This window comes from Pongo pygmaeus, chromosome 3 (assembly GCF_028885625.2).
Source record: "Pongo pygmaeus isolate AG05252 chromosome 3, NHGRI_mPonPyg2-v2.0_pri, whole genome shotgun sequence".
In the NCBI taxonomy this organism is placed as follows: Eukaryota; Metazoa; Chordata; class Mammalia; order Primates; family Hominidae; genus Pongo; species Pongo pygmaeus.
Window position 1 is genome coordinate 140,395,534 of NC_072376.2, and position 18,258 is coordinate 140,413,791.

The 18,258-nt window shown below is 35.4% G+C and overlaps 1 protein-coding gene across 1 annotated transcript in view; it reads left to right on the forward strand.

Annotated features, from left to right (window-relative positions):
- Window positions 1-16,426, forward strand: part of SLC25A31 (solute carrier family 25 member 31) — a 40,601-nt gene extending 24,175 nt beyond the window's left edge. The window contains exons 3-6 of the mRNA XM_054485063.2: window positions 6,325-6,442; window positions 9,219-9,373; window positions 10,910-11,035; window positions 15,535-16,426. Of these exons, the coding sequence (XP_054341038.1) occupies window positions 6,325-6,442; window positions 9,219-9,373; window positions 10,910-11,035; window positions 15,535-15,723 (588 nt within the window). The 3' untranslated portion in view covers window positions 15,724-16,426. The remainder of the gene's footprint in view (window positions 1-6,324; window positions 6,443-9,218; window positions 9,374-10,909; window positions 11,036-15,534) is intronic.
- The last annotated feature ends 1,832 nt before the right edge of the window (window positions 16,427-18,258 follow it).

The following is an 18,258-nucleotide window of genomic DNA, read 5'->3' on the forward strand; positions in this document are numbered from 1 at the left end:
GACTGGGAAGAAAAAGAGGTTTAATTGGACTTACAGTTCCACATGGCTGGGGAGGCCTCATAATCACGGTGGGTGGTGAAAGGCACTTCTTACATGGTGGTGGCAAGAGAAAAAGGAGGAGGAAGCAAAAGTGGAAACCCCTGATAAGCCCATCAGATCTCATGAGACTTATTTACTATCATAAGAGCAGCATAGGAAAGACTGACCCCCATGATTCAGTTACCCCCCGGGTCCTTCCCACAGCATGTGGGAATTCTGGGAGATACAATTCAAGTTGAGGTTTCGGTGAGGACACAGCCAAACCATATCAGTGATGTTGAACATTTTTTCATATGTTTGTTGGCCAGTTGACTGTCATCTTTTGAGAAATGTCTGTTCATGTCCTTTGCCCATTTTTTAATGGGGTTATTTGGTTTTTTTCTGGTCAATTTATTTAAGTTCCTTATAGATTCTGGATATTAATCCTTTGTCAGATGCATAGTTTGCACATATTTTCTCCCATTCTGCATATTGTCTGTTTCCTCCATTGAATGTTGTGCAGAAGCTTTTTAAGTCCCATTTGTCAATTTTTGTTTTTGTTGCATTTGGCTTTGAGGTCTAAGTTATCAATTCTTTGCCAAGGCCAATGTTTAGAATTTTTCCTAGGTTTTTGTCTAGGATTTTTTTAGTTTGAGGTCTTACATTTAATTTTAGTCTTTAATTCATCTTGAATTAATGTTTGTATATGGTGAAGGGTAGGGACCCAGTTTCATTCTTCTGCATATGGCTAGCCATTTTTCCCAGCACCATTTGTTGAATAGGGTGTCCATTTCTCATTGTTTATTATTGTCAACTTTGTTAAAGATCAGTTGAGTGTAGGCGTGTGGCCTTGTTTCTGGGTTCTTTATTTGGTTCCATTGGTCTATGTGCCTGTTTTTGCACAAGCACCATGCTGTTTGGGGTATTATAGCCTTGTAGTATAGTTTGAAGTCAGGTAATGTGATACCTATGGATTTGTTCTTTTTGCTTGGGATTCCTTTGGCAATTCAGTCTCTTTTTTTGGTTCCATATGAATTTTAGAATGCTTTTTTCTAATTCTTTGAAAACTGATGTTGGTAATTTGATAGGAATTCTGTTGAATCTGTAATTGCTTTGGGCAGTATGGTCATTTTAATGATACTGATTCTTCCAGTACATGAGCATGGAATGTTTCTCCATTTGTTTGTGTCATGTGTGATTTCTTCCATCAATGTTTTGTAGTTCTCCTTGTAGGGATCTTTCACCTCCTTGGTGAAATGTATTCCTATGTTTTTTTTGTGGCTACTATAAATGGGATAGAGTTCTTGATTTGAGTCTCAACTTGAATGCTATTGGTGTGTAGAAATGCTACTGAATTTTGTACATTGATTTTGTATCCGGAAACTTTACTGAAGTCATTTATCAGGTCTAGAGGTATATTTAGGGTTTGGGAGGTATATCTAGGGTTTTCTAGGTTAAATTACTCATGTAATTTGACTTCCCCGTTTCCTATTTGGATGCCTTTTATTTCTTTCTCTTTCCTGATTGCTCTGGCTATGACTTTCACCACTATGTTCAATAGAAGTGATGAGAGTGGACATTCTTGTCTAGGAACAAACTTTTGATAGGGCAAATATTGTATGATTCTACTTAAGTACTTAGTATAGACAAATTCATAGCGACAGAAGGCAGATTATAGATTAATAGGTGGTTAACCTCTGCTAAACTACTGAGAGGGGAGATGGGGAGTTAGTGTTTAATGAGTTACAGAGTTCTGTTTAGGATGACGAAAAAGTTCTGGAAATAGTGACAAAGTTTAAACAACGTTGCAAACATACTTAATGCTATTGAATTGTACACTTAAAATAGTCAAAATGGTAAATCTTGTGTATATTTTATCAGCATACAAAAAAGGAACAAACTTTTGATATGTGCACCAACTTTGGATTTTAAGGTAGAAAAAGCCAATCTCAAAGGTTATATGCTTTCTGATTGCTTTTATATAACATTCTTGAGATGATGAAATTATAGTGACGGAAAAAAGAATACTGTTTGCCAGGAGGGAGAGAAGTGGCTGTGATTTTGAGAGTGGCATGAGGGATCCTTTTCATGGAACTGTTGACCAATTTGAACATGTGACAAAACTGCATGTAACTGAATAAACACACAACTGAGTCATGTTAAACTGAGAAAATCTGAATAGGGTAGGCCTTATCATGTCAATTTCTTGTACTACAGGTATGCTAGTACACTGAGGATAATTCGTTGAAGGATTGATAGTCTCTCTGTATATTACTCCTTATAATACATGTGAATCCAAAATTATCTCAAAATAAAAAGTTTTTTAAAAAATGGTAAGGGAAGCGTGTGCCTACTATATATATTGTTTCATTGAATTTTCACTTCACTCTTTGAGGTAATTATTTTTACCCAAAAGGTACAGATAAGGAGAGTGGGACTCAGAGCTTAAAGCTTTTGCTCCACTAGTTTGTTCCAATCTAACTCTCAAACTCACCGGAGGTGACTAGACTGGATGAGCCTCAGCTGGGCCTGGGCATAAACTGCTCCTCAGCCACCCCTTAGCAGCTTTCAGCACAACCCTCAATGAGGAAGACTAGAGCTGCTCCCAGTTCTCTTCCTTGTCCAGACAAGTTGTTATAAACAACTTTGGTCTCAGGGCATTTGTTGTTTGATGCATCATTGAGTCTTTTCACACAGTGTCTGTCAACAATTAAAAATCACTAAGATTATTTTTCCTCAGGACTCTCAGACTTTCATCTTCTTCTCCCTTCCTGATTCTTCTCCGTGCCTCTTCTTTTAACAATATAGTAGGCCAGGCATGGTGGCTCACGCCTGTAATCCCAGCACTTTGGGAGGCCGAGGTGGGCAGATCACAAGGTCAGGAGATCAAGACCATCCTGGCTAACATGGTGAAACCCCGTCTCTACTAAAAATACAAAAAATTAGCCGAGTGTGGTGGCAGGCGCCTGTAGTCCCAGCACTCCAGCCTGGGGAAAAAAAAAAAAAACACACACACACCAATATAGTAATGCTTTAAATTACTAACTTACAACAACCAAAACTCACTTATACTTATATACATACTACCTTTTCTGGGTCTGTTTTATTTTCAGTCTTGTGGAGGGACAGGCTTTGTTACATAAATGCAGGATCGTCACTCAGCATGGGCAGATTCTTACTGCTTTTCTCCCTCTATTTCTATCCTTCCTACCATCACTACATAGATTGGCCATACTGTTTATATATGTTGTGCCTGCCCCTGTCGTTTTTTCATAGCTCCCACTTTCTGTATCAGAAGTGTCCTGGTCTGAATGATAAATTACACGATTATCCACACCAAAAATCATTGATCTGCCTTCTTTCTCATCAAGAAAGAAAAAAAGATTAAGTAGAACTTAAGATCTACTTTATAAATCTTTATGCCACATATCTTGTTGGGTTGATGTGCTTGGTTTTCAGAAGCAGAGATTGACTCAGATTACCTCAGGAAAAAGAGGATTTATTGTAATGATACAGTGGCACTTGAATTTCAGCCACAGGCACCTCTACGGACCAAACTATACTCTCATCTTTCTCTCCCAAGTCACCTGGTCTTTCTCTCTAATTATCTGCTTTTAGTGTGTGTGTTTGCTCTGTTTTCTCATTATTGCCTACTTTTTTTACTTACTGATATTTTCTTATTCCTTTAAATTCAATATTTGTACCATAGTAATCCTTTTTGGCCTTTCTAAAGGTCAGAGGTTCTTAACCTGGGATCCATGAATGCTTCCAGAATACCCCACACTCTAAAAATATATGTTTATACATGTGTGATTTTTCTTAGGAGAGGATCTATAGCTTTAAACAGTCTCCAAAAAGTCTTAGACTTTTCCTTTTCTGTCCTTATTGATAACTAGTATTGAATCTTTAAAGTTCAGTTCCCAAGAAAGAGGCTCTGGCCCAGCTCATCTTTTTCTACCAGGTTACCAATCATCTACTACACTATGGATTAACTACCCTTATGTCAGATGTAATCTCCTGATCTAATTATTTCTGTATGATGAGACATGCTGCTTATACAATAAAACTGATGAGTGTTACTTAAAAAGATCCTTGGGAGTCTGGGAACAGTAAGTGGCATTACCAGTACACTTTATTAAACAAATACTTACTTAATACATATCTCTGGGCAAGACCTCGTGACTTGCTCTGTGAAATAAACAGAGGAATTAAGAATCTTGGCCTCAAACAAATGGAAACAACCCAAATGTTCATCAGCTGATGAGTAGATAATGTTCATAAAATAGAATATTATTTGGCAATAAAAAGGAATGAAGTATTAATACGTACTACAACATGGATGAACCTTGAAAACATGCTAAATGAAGGAAACCAGTCACAAAAGAGTGTGTCTTGTGTAATTCCATTTATATGAAATGTCCAGGATAAGCAAATATATAGAGACAGAAAGTAGTTTAATGGTTACCTAGGACTTAAGGAGGTAGGGAGCATCCGGAGTGACTTAAAACAGGCCTGAGGTTTCTTTTTGGTGTGATGAAAATATTCTAAAACTGTGGTGATGGTTGCACAACTCTGTGAATATAGTAACAATTGAATTGTACACTTTACATAGGTGAATTTTATGATGTGTGAATTATACTTAGTAAAGCTGTTAAGGAAAAATAATGCTGGCCTCAAGAAATTTATAGTCTGGGCTGGGCGCGGTGGCTCACGCCTGTAATCCCAGCACTTTGGGAGGCCTAGGCAGGCGGATCACGAGGTCAGGAGATCGAGACCATCCTGGCTAACACAGTGAAACCCTATCTCTACTAAAAAAGAAAAAAAAAATACAAAAAAATTATCTGGCCATGGTGGCTGGTACCTGTAGTCCCAGCTACTCGGGAGGCTGAGGCAGGAGAATGGCGTGAACCCGGTAGGCAGAGCTTGCAGTGAGCCAAGATTGCGCCACTGCACTCCAGCCTGGGCAACAGAGTGAGACTCTGTCTCAAAAAAAAAAAAGGAAATTTATAGTCTGTAGGAGTATAAATGTACACAAATAATTATAAATTGAAAGTAGAAAATGGTTGTAAGTGCTATTTAAAAAATAAGAGTCTATGCAGTGAGTTGAGATCGCACCACTGCACTCCAGCCTGGGTGACAGAGCTAGACTCCATCTCAGAAAAAAAAAAGAGTCTATAACATGTTAATACATTTTACGTATTGGTCATGGGATTCAACTTTAATTCTCTGACAGAGATGAAGTATTTATGGGAAGAGGGTATGATCATATACAGTTTCAGTAGATGGGTTGGAGATCAGATATTTCATGAGAGAAGTAGAACTTGAATTAGAGCATGAAGCAATAACTATTTTTTTTGTTTAAAAAAGGAAGGGCATTCCAGGGCTAGAGAACATTGAGAATTGCAAAGCTGTCTGACACTTTATTGTTAGAAATAAAAGCCAGAAAATAAAGCAAGAAATTGAGCTTGACTAGAATATTATTCACTTTAATGTATTTAATGCTTGCAGTAGCCTCGTATCCTGGATTTTTCATAACAGCTCCAATTCAGATACTCCTTTCTTCTCCCATAAGCACTAGATGTTGAAAAGCATCTTGCTAAACCTGGGGAAGGCACATTTTAAATGTTGATCAAAAATAATTATACTTCTTCAGTAGCTCATGTGAACAAGTAGACCAGTGAGGCCTAACTTAAATATCATACAACTACATTATGATTGATGTCTGCCAATTTCCATGTTGTCATTTGAACATAATTAAATACATATTTTTGAGCTATTCAAATTTAATTCTATTTAAATTACAAAGTGAAGCTGGGGCATTGTGAAGTATTTTAGGTTGGTGCAAAAAGTAATTGCAGTTTTTTGCCATAATACTACTTACTGCACCCTTCCCAGAAAAAGGGCACAACTAAAGCCTCCATATGTGCCTGATATTGTAATCATAGCAAGCACTATTATTAAGAATGTATGTAGCTATTAAGGAAAAAAAAAGTATGCAGCATAAAGAGATGATTATGTGACCTCTTTTGCTAATTTGGGCTGCTTTGCTAGAGAACATTAAACTATCCTGGAATTTCAGTATGTCAGCATCTAAACTGTGTCTTCCAGACTGCATGAAACAAAAGCTATATGGCTATAAAGAGAAAATATTTTGGATAGCATGGTATGCATTATTATAGATGTTTACTTTATAAAAGTAGCTTATAAATCTGGTGTTTTAACATTTATAAAAATAAGAATTTACCAGGTATTTTAAACAGTTAGATTCTGTGGTTTAATAACCACTTTTAAATTAATATATTTCAGTTCTGGAGGTGGTTTTTGGCAAACCTGGCTTCTGGTGGAGCTGCTGGGGCAACATCCTTATGTGTAGTATATCCTCTGGATTTTGCCCGAACCCGATTAGGTGTCGATATTGGAAAAGGTATGAGATTTTTAGAAATACTAACTTTTCCTTCTTTGCATTTTGAACCATCTGTTATTTATTGTCATTAATTGTGCTATAATAGTGTTACCAGATAAAGTCTACAAACTTTGTTCTCAACCAGATGGTGGAATCATAGGGCCTAAAGTCTATTACTTGCTTCTTTTCCCTTAAAAAAGGGAAGGAGGGAAAGCCTGTTGTAACAAAAAAGTGAACATAAAAACTGCTTATAACTTAGTCCCATCTTTTTTTCCTAGAAAGCCCTTCCTAGATTTTTCTTCCGTGCACTTAGTCCTGTCTCAGCTATGGCTCCCTTCTAGGTTAGATGCACAAATCTCATCCTAGGGAGTCCCTTTGCCTCTATCCTTACTTAAATATCACATCTTCCCTTTTTTGTTATTACACCCTTGTTTTTTGGTAGAGTATATTCTTTGGTAACTTTTTGAGAAAGAGTGAAAAAAAATAAATTGAGCTCTTACATATCTTAAAAAAAGTGTTTGTCTTACCCTCTCAAAAAGGGTAAGACATATATAAAAGTCTGAGTTTAAAATTATTTTCCTTCACAATTATGAAAATATTACCCTGACTTCTAGTTTCTAATGTTGCTCTTAAGATACCAATTTGCTTACTCCGGATCCTTTAGTATATGTTTTTTCTTTTTAGTTTCTTTCTATCCCTGATGATCTTATATTTCACAGTAAAATATCTTTATGTGAGTCTTTTTTCAGTGTTTGAGTGATTGCAGAGGTCATACAACTGGCCCAGTTAAATCTGGAGCCTTGTGTTCAGTTCTGTGGGTGGCAGCACAGTAAGTCATTTGGCTGCTCAGGGTGAGGTTGTGGATATTGAGCATCTCCCTGCTCCTTTGCTTTCATCCTGGAAATAGTAGTTAGTTCCTCTAATTTCTAAGTCTTTCTGAGGTTATTGTGATCAAATGGCTTGCTTCCCAACAGTATCTTCCTCTGTAAGAAAATAGGTTCAGCTTTTTCTGCTCTATTTGGTGAATTACCACTCCTCCCTATTCTCTCCATCTGGGAAAATTTCGTAGATTTCATTCTGTCATGTTCTCTTATTGGCCTATCTGGCTTTAAACCTGTTTTATTTCATTATTATTAATGTAATAGAGTTTCTTTAGGGTACAGAGATTCATTCAACAAATATTGAGTGCCTTCTGGAATACAGGATGCCTGCAGATACAGGGCGTGTGTGAGTGTGTGTGTGTGTGTATATATATGCACACATATTCACACCCCACCCCTCATATAAGACATAGAGTTCAGAGCGTGTGTGAGTTTGTATATGTGTATATATATATGCACACATATTCACACCCCACCCCCCATGTAAGACATAGAGCTCATGCCTCATGTACCTAAGAGTCTAGTGGAGGACACAAGTAATAATAAACGAATAAATGACTAAAATATATTGTCACTTACTGATAAATGCTAGGGAAAAAAGTTAGAAGAGAGTGATACCAATTTTAAGTAAGTGATCAGAAAATGTCTCAGAAGGGGTGGCAGTTTGAGCAAAAATAAAAATGTGAGTTTCATCTATTTAACTGGAAGTTGAAAGTTTATTTTTATTAATAAGAGGGTAAAAATAACTCAATATTATCTTGCTTTAAGTTCCATAGTTTTGTTTTCTCTTTCAAATCAGGAAGATTTAGTTTATTTTTGGAAGATTACATTGTACATATATAATAGTTTTAAAATATTGTCAAGGAATTCTTGGTCAAGGGAAAAGAAAAATAAAACCAGAAAATACTAGGAAAATATGACCCCTTCATATGACATGTTAACTATCTTAAACTATCCTTACTAAGTTTTAGCTTTATCTTTTTGCTTTTCAACAGTCCTAGAGTTTGTTTGTTTGTTTGTTTTGTTTTGTTTTGTTTTTTGAGACAGAGTCTCGCTCTGTCACCCAGGCTGGAGTACAGTGGCATGATCTCAGCTCACTGCAGCCTCCACCTCCCAGGTTCAAGCAGTTCTCCTGCCTCAGCCTCCTGCGTAGCTGGGATTACAGGCGACCACCACGACGCCTGGCTAATTTTTGTATTTTTAGTCGAGACAGGGTTTCACCATCTTGGCCAGGCTGGTCTTGAACTCCTGACCTCATGATCCAACCACCTCAGTCTCCCAAAGTGCTGGGATTACAGGCGTGAGGCACCGTGCCCTGCCAAGTTTTTCATTTCTAAGTGTTTCTTTGTTTTGTTTTGTTTTAATAGAGACAGGGTCTTACTCTGTTGCCTAGGCTGGAGTACAGTGGCACAATCATAGCTCAATGATACCTCCAACTCCTAGTCTCAAGTGATCCACTGCCTCAGCCTCCTGGCTAATATTCTTTTATTTTTTGTAGTGGCAGGTTCTCACTATGTTGCCCAGGCTGGTCTCGAACTCCTGGCCTCAAGCAGTCCTTCTGCCTCGGCCTCCCAAAGCACTAGAATTACAGGCATGAACCATCTCACCTGGCCTGTTTCAAATTATTTTCTGAACCTCAATTAGTAACTTCTGGTAACTTTAATAAAATACTTTAAGGCAGGTTGTTTGAAGTAAATTGTTTTTATGAGAGATTAATATTTTCCATTTATTTCTTTTGAGATATTGCTTGAAATCTTGATTATCTGTAAAAGAATGGGAGGATTTTGATTTGTGCCTTCTTTGTTAGACTTGTAAGTGGGAATTTCAGATCATTTAGATCTGTAAAGGTTTATTTTGATTAAAGTGTTTATTGGATATATAATGTTGCTAATAGATTTAAAATGGCTTTATTTTAGGTCCTGAGGAACGACAATTCAAGGGTTTAGGTGACTGTATTATGAAAATAGCAAAATCAGATGGAATTGCTGGTTTATACCAAGGGTTTGGTGTTTCAGTACAGGGCATCATTGTGTACCGAGCCTCTTATTTTGGAGCTTATGACACAGTTAAGGTAATCTGGGGGCTTTAACTTAGACATATTAAATATATGGTTTCCATTTATTTAATTAGTAATGTTTTCAGCAGATATGTTACTTTTAATTATAAAAATAAAAATCAGTGATGAAATAAGAGAGACATGAAATTCTGCTTAATCATGATTTTGCCATAACCTAATTAAATTATAACTGCAGTATGGATCTGACTTTAGTTATAAAGCATGTATCTAAGTTTTTGAGGTGTTTTCACTGTACATCACATTGCAAATGAAAAACATGCTAATTAAGCTTATGTCATAATCAAATCATTGGTATATGGAAAGGCATCTTCTAACAGTTTTTCTGATTTTATATTAACCCTATTATCACTTTTTTATATGCAAATAATCAAATGTCATTTTGAGAAGTAGGCAAAGCAAAATTAATTAAATAAATGCTACTATAGCTTGGTTATCTACTGGATACTGTTAGATTCTGTGTTGTATTCTCCAGGTTGTTCTGCAATTTACCTTTTCATTTCAGATTTTAAGAACACTTCTATGTGGTAGGAAAAAGAAAAATTGTAATAGTGGCTACCAATTTTTAGCTATTACCTAGTTCTAGGAATCTTTTTAAAGTACTTTACGTCTTAAATCTCAGAAATCACCAGTAAAGAACTTACTCATGTAACCAAAACACTACTGTTCCCCAAAAAACCTATTGAAATAAAAAATAATAAGAAAATAAAGATAATTCTAGTTGTTTAAAATAAATAATAAAAAAAAATAAAATCCCCCCTTTGTTTAAAGACAAATAGCCTAGGAATTGTTAAGTAAATAGCCTAGGAATGGTTAAGTAATTTACTTGTTAAAGGCAAGCAAAAAAATCCATGTTCTTAATGACTACATTATAATGCTTCCAAAAGGAAGCAATGAAATTAATATCAGTATTATTTATTAGTATAATAAATAATTATTCTATACTCCTTCATTGATATAAATGTAGTTGCATAGCATTTTTATTGTTGTCTGGACAGATCAGTTTTTAGTGTATTTTTTAGACTGCTATGTTAATGAAAATTACAGGATCTCGTACATTTATTTAATCACAAAAAAAGTTATGTGTGTATTCTGTCTCTAGTTTGTTATCACCTGCAGTAGTTGTGAAATTTAGGAACATTTCTCCACTAGCTTAAAGTTTTAAAGCTGCCCATCAAATATGTGTTGATGATAAAAGCAAGCATTTGTTTCACTTTTTTCAACCCCACAAGGAAGAGCCATGGAAGAACTTCTATTTTGTCAATGTCTGCTATCTTCCCTAGTTTTATGTGCATTAATAACAAATTCTTATAATGGCAAATATGCTTTATATTTTTGAAATATACCTTTGAAATACAGTCATGTGTGGCATTCCACTTTTTACTGATCTGCTACTATTAAATCCAACTTTTTTATTTTATTTTAAGTATAATTGGGCCCTCTTTCATATATTTATAAAAATTATCCTTTAACTTAAGAATTTAAGATATCTTAGAAATTTGGATAGTTACTTGGTACATTTTTCTTTTCTAGGGTTTATTACCAAAGCCAAAGAAAACTCCATTTCTTGTCTCCTTTTTCATTGCTCAAGTTGTGACTACATGCTCTGGAATACTTTCTTATCCCTTTGACACAGTTAGAAGACGTATGATGATGCAGGTATTTTATGTTATTGTTTCTAAGCTTAGTTGAGTTTTTAATATCGCTGATATTTAGGTATAATCAAATTTAAGAGAAATGTTGGCTGAAAGGCATAGGTCATTTGTTTTACTTAGCTAAAATAAATACATGATGTATTCTGTCTTATATTCTTTCCTATCCTAAAATAACCATCAGCCAGCAAAGCTTCTTCCTCACCTACCATCAAAACAGAAATGCCTACTATTCCTGTAGCATATATTGCTTGGAAGGTAGAGGGTTATGGCAGAAATTGGATGAGTATGTCTATCTTAACTGAAATATTAGATTAAGTAGAATAAGCCCAGTCACAAGCCACTGAAATATTTCATTATTTATTGTAATATATTTTTAAGAAAGTAAATAATTTTGAACTCCAAGGACAAAAACTTGTTTGTAATGATTTATGTTCTAAATATAAGTCCCTAAACAAAATTTTTGATACATTTGATCTCATTGTTATTACCAGTTGACCATCCCAAATCTGAAAATCCTAAATCCAGAACACCCCAAAATTCAAAATGTTTTGAGCACCAACGTGATGCTCAAGGGAAATGCCCATTGGAGCTTTTCAGATTTCAGATGCTCAGCTGGTAAGTATACAAAGCAAATATTTTAAAATCTGAAAAAATTCAAAACACATCTAATTCCAAGCATTTCAGATAAAGGATACCAACCTGTACTTATTACATTCATCCATTCCGCAAATATTTGCATGTTAATCTATGCTAAGCTCTGGTGACAGAAAAAGACAAAATCTGCACCCAAATTCATAGTCTAATATTGAAGATAACAGTTAGTGGTTTAAATACAAATGTGTGTAGGTTCCAGGAATACATAGAGGAGGGTTGCCCAAATGCTTAAAATGATCAGACGTGGTCTCTTAGAGAGCTAAATCTCAGTCAGTAGGCTTACTTCAGTCAGTGAGAGAACATTCTAAGCATAGGGGGGAAATCGTACACAAAAATATGGCTTGAGAAGTAGTTCAGGATAGCCAGGTCATAAGTTTTATGAGGGCAAGTGAAAATAATGAGGTCAGAAAACTAGAATAGTAATATAGTGCTTATTATATGCTTTATACTGTCCTAAGAATTCTATACTTTTACTCATTAAATTCTCAAAACACTGAGGTGTAGTTCCTATCATTATCCTCATTTTTATTGACTACAAAATGGTCCTGGAAGGACCAGTAGGCAATCTGGCAGATTAAAACTAACCCGTTACTTCACTTAGGGATAATACTTAGAGTTATTCCATTTATGTCTGTGTTTCTTCTCTTTCTATAGCTAGCTCTAATTTAGCACATTGAGAAACTTTTTAAAATGGAAAATTAATTTGCATGTAGACTATGGATTGGGTCAGTGGTATTATATTAAATTTCCTGAATTTGATAACTGTACTTTGGATATGTAAGAAAATATCCCAGTATTTAGAAAATATGCACTTGAGCCAGGCACTGTGGCTCACGCCTGTAATCCCAACACTTTGGGAGGCTGAGGCGAGTGGATCACGAGGTCAAGAGATCAAGACCATCCTGGCTAACACGGTGAAACCCCATCTTTACTAAAAATACAAAAAATTAGCCGGGCGTGGTGGCAGGCGCCTGTAGTCCCAGCTACTCGGGAGGCTGAGGCAGGAGAATGGCGTGAACCAGGAGGCAGAGCTTGCAGTGAGCCAAGATGGCGCCACTGCACTCCAGGCTGGGCAACAGAGCGAGACTCTGTCTCAAAAAAAAAAAAAAGAAAATATGCACTCGAGTGTTTAAGGATAAACGGCATGATGTCTGCAACCTAATCTCACAACAGTACAGAAAAAAAATATGGGAATATGAGTCTTATATATGTGTGTGTATATTAGTTTGCTAGGGCTGGTGTCACCCACAAAAGTGGTTTGCTTAAACAACAAATTTATTTTCTCACAGTTCTGAAGGCTACAAGTCTGAGATCAAGATGTCAGCAAGAATTGGTTTCCTCTGAAGACCTCTCTCCTTGTCTTATAAATGGCTATCTTCTTCCTGTGTTTTCACAGGGTTCTTCCTCCTCCGTTCCTCTTTTTTTTTTTTTTTTTGGAGATGGAGTCTCACTCTGTCGCCGAGGCTGGAGTGCAGTGGTGCAATCTCGGTTCACTGCAACCTCTGCCTCCCGGGTTCTAGCAATTCTCCTGCCTCAGTCTCCCAAGTAGCTGAGATTACAGGCACACACTGCCATACCCAGCTAATTTTTTGTATTTTAGTAGAGACAGGGTTTCACCATGTTTCCCAGGCTGGTCTTGAACTCCTGAGCTCAGGCAATCCACCCACCGCGGCCTCCCGAAGTGCTAGGATTACAGGCCTGAACCACCACGTCTGGCCTGTTCCACTTTTTATAAGGACAGTCATATTGGCTTAGGGTTCACTCTTGTGATCTCATTTAATTCTAATTACCTTTAAAGACCCTATCTCCAAACACAGTCACATTATGAGATACGTAGGGTGTTATTAGGATTTCAATATATGATTTTAACAATTCAGCGCATAACAGTACTACTTAATTTTTATATTTTCATTTTACATCCCACAACTTTGTTAACGCTATTACAAACACGAATGTGTATGTACATACCTTCCAAGTTTTTATTTACACGAACAGGCATATAATCTGCAACTAATATCAGTGTTTTCTTCCTTCCTTATCAATTCTTACACCTTTTATTTCTCTTTCTTGCCTTTCTGTACTCACTGAGACCCCGGATGCAGTGTTATATTTACAAAGTAGTAACTGGCAACTTTATCTTGTTCCTAATCATACAGAAAATGATGTCAGTGTTACATAATTTAATATTAACTGTGGGGGTTTTTTGTCATTATCCTTTATCATGTAATGACAGTTCCTTTCTGTTCCTGGATTACAACAATTTTTAATTATGAATGGCAGTCATGTTCTTTCTATATCTGCTGAGATTATTAAACCTTTTTTTCTTTTAATATGTTTACATATTGTGTTAAATTAATCTGTTTTCTAGAGCTAACTCTTGTATGCCTGGGATAAACCCAGTTTGTAAGTATTGTATTCTGTAGCACTTGCTAGATTTGATTGCTGGGTTTTGTGCAGGATTTTTGCATCCATGTTTAATGACACTGGCTTGTATTTTTCCTTCTTGTATTGCTCTAGTATGACTTCGGTAGCAAGGCTGTGCGAGCCTCATAAAATATGTTGAGGAGTCATCCCACTTTTTCTCTTCTCTAGAATAATTTCTGTAAGATTGGAATTAAATGTTCATTGACTGTTTAGCAGAACTCACATGTAAAGCCTTTTGGACATGTGGTTTTCTTTATGAGAAGATTTTCAACAACTGATTGAATTTTTAACAACTATAGTATTATTCCAGTTCTTTTCTACTCTGTTGGTAAATTATACTTTTCTAGGAATTTATCCATTTTTTATGACTTAAAAATAATTGTCATGAAGTTTTTTATGATATCATCTTGCTCTTAAATTTCTGGATCATCTGCATTTTTGTTACCGTTGCCATTTCCAATAATCTTGGGGCCTTTTCTCTTTTTTCCTCAAACAATATTTCCAGACTCTGTCAGCAAAGTATTTCAAAGACCTAACTGGACTTTTTTTGTGCTGTTGTATGTGTTTTCTATTTCCTTTATTTCTGCCAGTTATTTTCTTGTTTTTACTTTCTTTAGGTTTATACTTTGTCTAAAAATGTTTAGGTTGCTCATTAACTTTTAGCCTTTTCTAATATTTCAAGGTCATTAATTTCCTTATAAATTACCACTCAAGCTGCATCTTAAAAATTTAGTTAAGAGGTTTTATAATTATCATTTGGTTTTCAGTATTTTCTAAGAAGAAGTGTTCTTCTTAACATCCCAACATATGATTTCTTTTTTTTTTTTTTTTTTTTTTTTTGAGACAGGGTCTTACCCTGTCACCTAGGCTAGAGTGCAATGGTGTGACCAATGGCTCACTGCAACTTTGACCTCCCAGGCTCAGGTGATCCTCCCACTTCAGCCTCCCAGGTAGCTGGGACCACAGGCATGTGCCAGCACACCCAGCTAATTTTTTGTATTTTTTGTTGAGATGGCATTTTTCCATATTGCCCAGGGTGGTCTCAAACTCTTGGGCTCAAGCGATCTTCCTGTGTCGGCCTCCCAAAGTGCTGAGATTACAGGCATGAGCCACCGTGCCTAGCCCATATGGTATTTTTCTATTTTGCTATTGATTTGTCAGTTAATTGCAGTGTGGTGAGAGGATAAATCATGGTCTATGTGATGACATCCTTTGACATTTGTTACGCCTAATGTATGGTCAGTTTTCAAGTATGCCTGAAAAGTATGAATGTTCTATAACCACTAGGGACAGTAGTCATATATGCCTATTAACACAGTGCTACTCAACACAGTGTTTATCTTATCTATCCTTAGTGCTAATAGAAGACTATTTTAAGATAAAAGATATTCAGATAATGGAAAACCTTTGTCTTTCTTTGTATAGAGTGGTGAGGCTAAACGGCAATATAAAGGAACCTTAGACTGCTTTGTGAAGATATACCAACATGAAGGAATCAGTTCCTTTTTTCGTGGTGCCTTCTCCAATGTTCTTCGCGGTACAGGGGGTGCTTTGGTGTTGGTATTATATGATAAAATCAAAGAATTCTTTCATATTGATATTGGTGGTAGGTAATCGGGAGAGTAAATTAAGAAATACATGGATTTAACTTGTTAAACATACAAGCTGCCATTTGCATACATTTTGATAGTGTGTTATTGTCTGTATTTTGTTAAAGTGCCAGTTCTGCAATAAAGCATACATTTTTTCAAGAATTTAAATACTAAAAATCAGATGAATGTGGATTTTCCTCCCACTTAGACTCAAACACATTTTAGTGTGATATTTCATTTATTATAGGTAGTATATTTTAATTTGTTAGTTTAAAATTCTTTTTATGATTAAAAAGTAAAACATAATGCTGAAATCTAGGAAATGAAAGTATCTTCTTTTAAATTGCTATTCATTTAATATACCTGTTTTCCCATCTTTTAAAGTCATATGGTATGACATATTTCTTAAAAGCTTATCAATAGATGTCATCATATCTGTAGGCACAAATAAGCTTTGTTCTATATCTCTTCTAAGACAGCTGTTATTACGTGTGTATAATATTTACGGTATCAGCCTTTGATTATAAATGTGATCATTTAAAATTTGATAATGACTTTAGTGACATTTTAAAACTGAAACTGGAAAATAAAAATGGCTTATCTGCTGAAGTTTATCTTTAAAATAAATAAAATCTTGCTAGTGTGAATATATCTTAGAACAAAAGGTATCCTCTTGAAAATTAGTTTGTATATTTTGTTGACAATAAAGGAAGTTTAAAACTGTTACAAAGGAGTCTTTTTTTCCCTGACTCTGACTTCATTAGTAAGCAGAGTATAGCAAAATTTTTGTCAGAACTGGCTTAACTAAAGAGAAAGGTATTTCTCAATGAACAGATATAAACAGCATTCCAAGGTTTTGTACAGGAGTTTGTCTTGTTTTTCAGAGCTGTTGTAGAATACAGTATATTTGAAATCCCCAAGTTTTTAACGTTCTAATGAGTAAAGAGATGTTAAGCTAGTGGGGATAAACTATAGATGGATTTTGTGAGGCTGTGAATGGGCAAAATGGGGTGGATGAACTTCCTCATGCACAGGGACAAAGCGTATTTCAAGGACAATAATACAGACCATACTTTTAAATATATTGGTGTTATCCCTCAAGAGGAAAAAAAGTCAAACTCTAAACATCATTTCTTTCAGTGGTCAACATAACGGAGTTACAGGAACAAAATAGAAAATATTTTCCTTTCCTGCTACGCTATCAAATGGTGCAAAGAAAGATGGTTAAAATAACCAAATATGAGGAATAGTTTCCCATATAAAGAGTAAGATAATATAAAAGTTTTCAATTTGTACAGAGGCATGCATAGAGGAAAAAAGGCTCTAAATTCTGAATGGCATGGATAGAGGGCAAACAGGAATTTAATCACTAAATTGCTAGACAAAAATTCTATTCTTTGAAGCCTAAAAGATGTATAGTTAGAACAAAAAGTAAAAATATTACTTAGTATCCTGGACAGAGCTAAAACTGTATAAACTACATTAAACTGTTATTAACGAGAGATAGTTTATAGTGAGCAAAATCATAACGTGATTTTATAAGGAAATTATTTTTTAAAATATTAACATTGGAAAATGAATAGTTAAAATATATTTAAAATATATACAATTTTTATCTTAAATGACTAGTGCTGCATCTTTTTTTTTTTTCTGTAGAAGAGAGCTGGAATACTGCATCTTTTACAGTGTCTTATTAGATAGGATTTTTAATTTCCTGCCCTAAAACCATCTCCCCAAATAATACCTAAAATTCCATTCTCAGAGCTTCATTCTCTCAATTCATTAAAATACACCCTCCATAAAACAAGATGACCTTTTAAGTTGGTAGTCATTTATACTTACTGAAACTACATTTATTTTGATGAATTTTACATTGTTTTCTCACAGCACGTTATGCTAGAGAAAGTGGAGGTGGGAATGAAAATAACAGACATTGTCTGGGTAGTAAGAGGCCAAAAGCCCCTGAAGAGATTTTTGCTATTTTATATTCCTACTCTAGATTGATGCTTTCTAATAAAAATTAGAACTTTGGTACCCTCACATTAAATTTTCTGAAACAGTTCCTTTGTTCATATATAAACATTATGCTACACAAGTAAGAAATTGATACCTTCATTCCTCATTAGCTGATAGATCAAAATGTAGATTCAGAAGGGCTCCTTTTCTTCCACCACTTCTTAAATGTTAGTATTCTCCAGGGCCAGTCCTTTGCTCTTTTCTCACTTTATATATGGTAGATTGTGCTGACAGATGCCCCTCCCCCACAAGAACATGCTGGATAAAATATATCCAAAAAGATTTGTTTTTGTTTTGTATTGTTTTAAATAGGGAAATAGCATATCAAGAGATGTCAGAAATAAAGATGCTCAAGGCCAGGAGAGTAACTAGGAGCTAACATTGTAGCAGCCCACAGATTTCAGAAACAAATAGTAAGGGTGATTTTGACACCCACATGTGTAGATAGGAGTTAAGGAATTGGGGCCCTGGTAGAGTAGGCGGTTGAAACTGAAACATACCATGCCTACCAACCACACAAACTGTCCAGTGAAGCTACAAA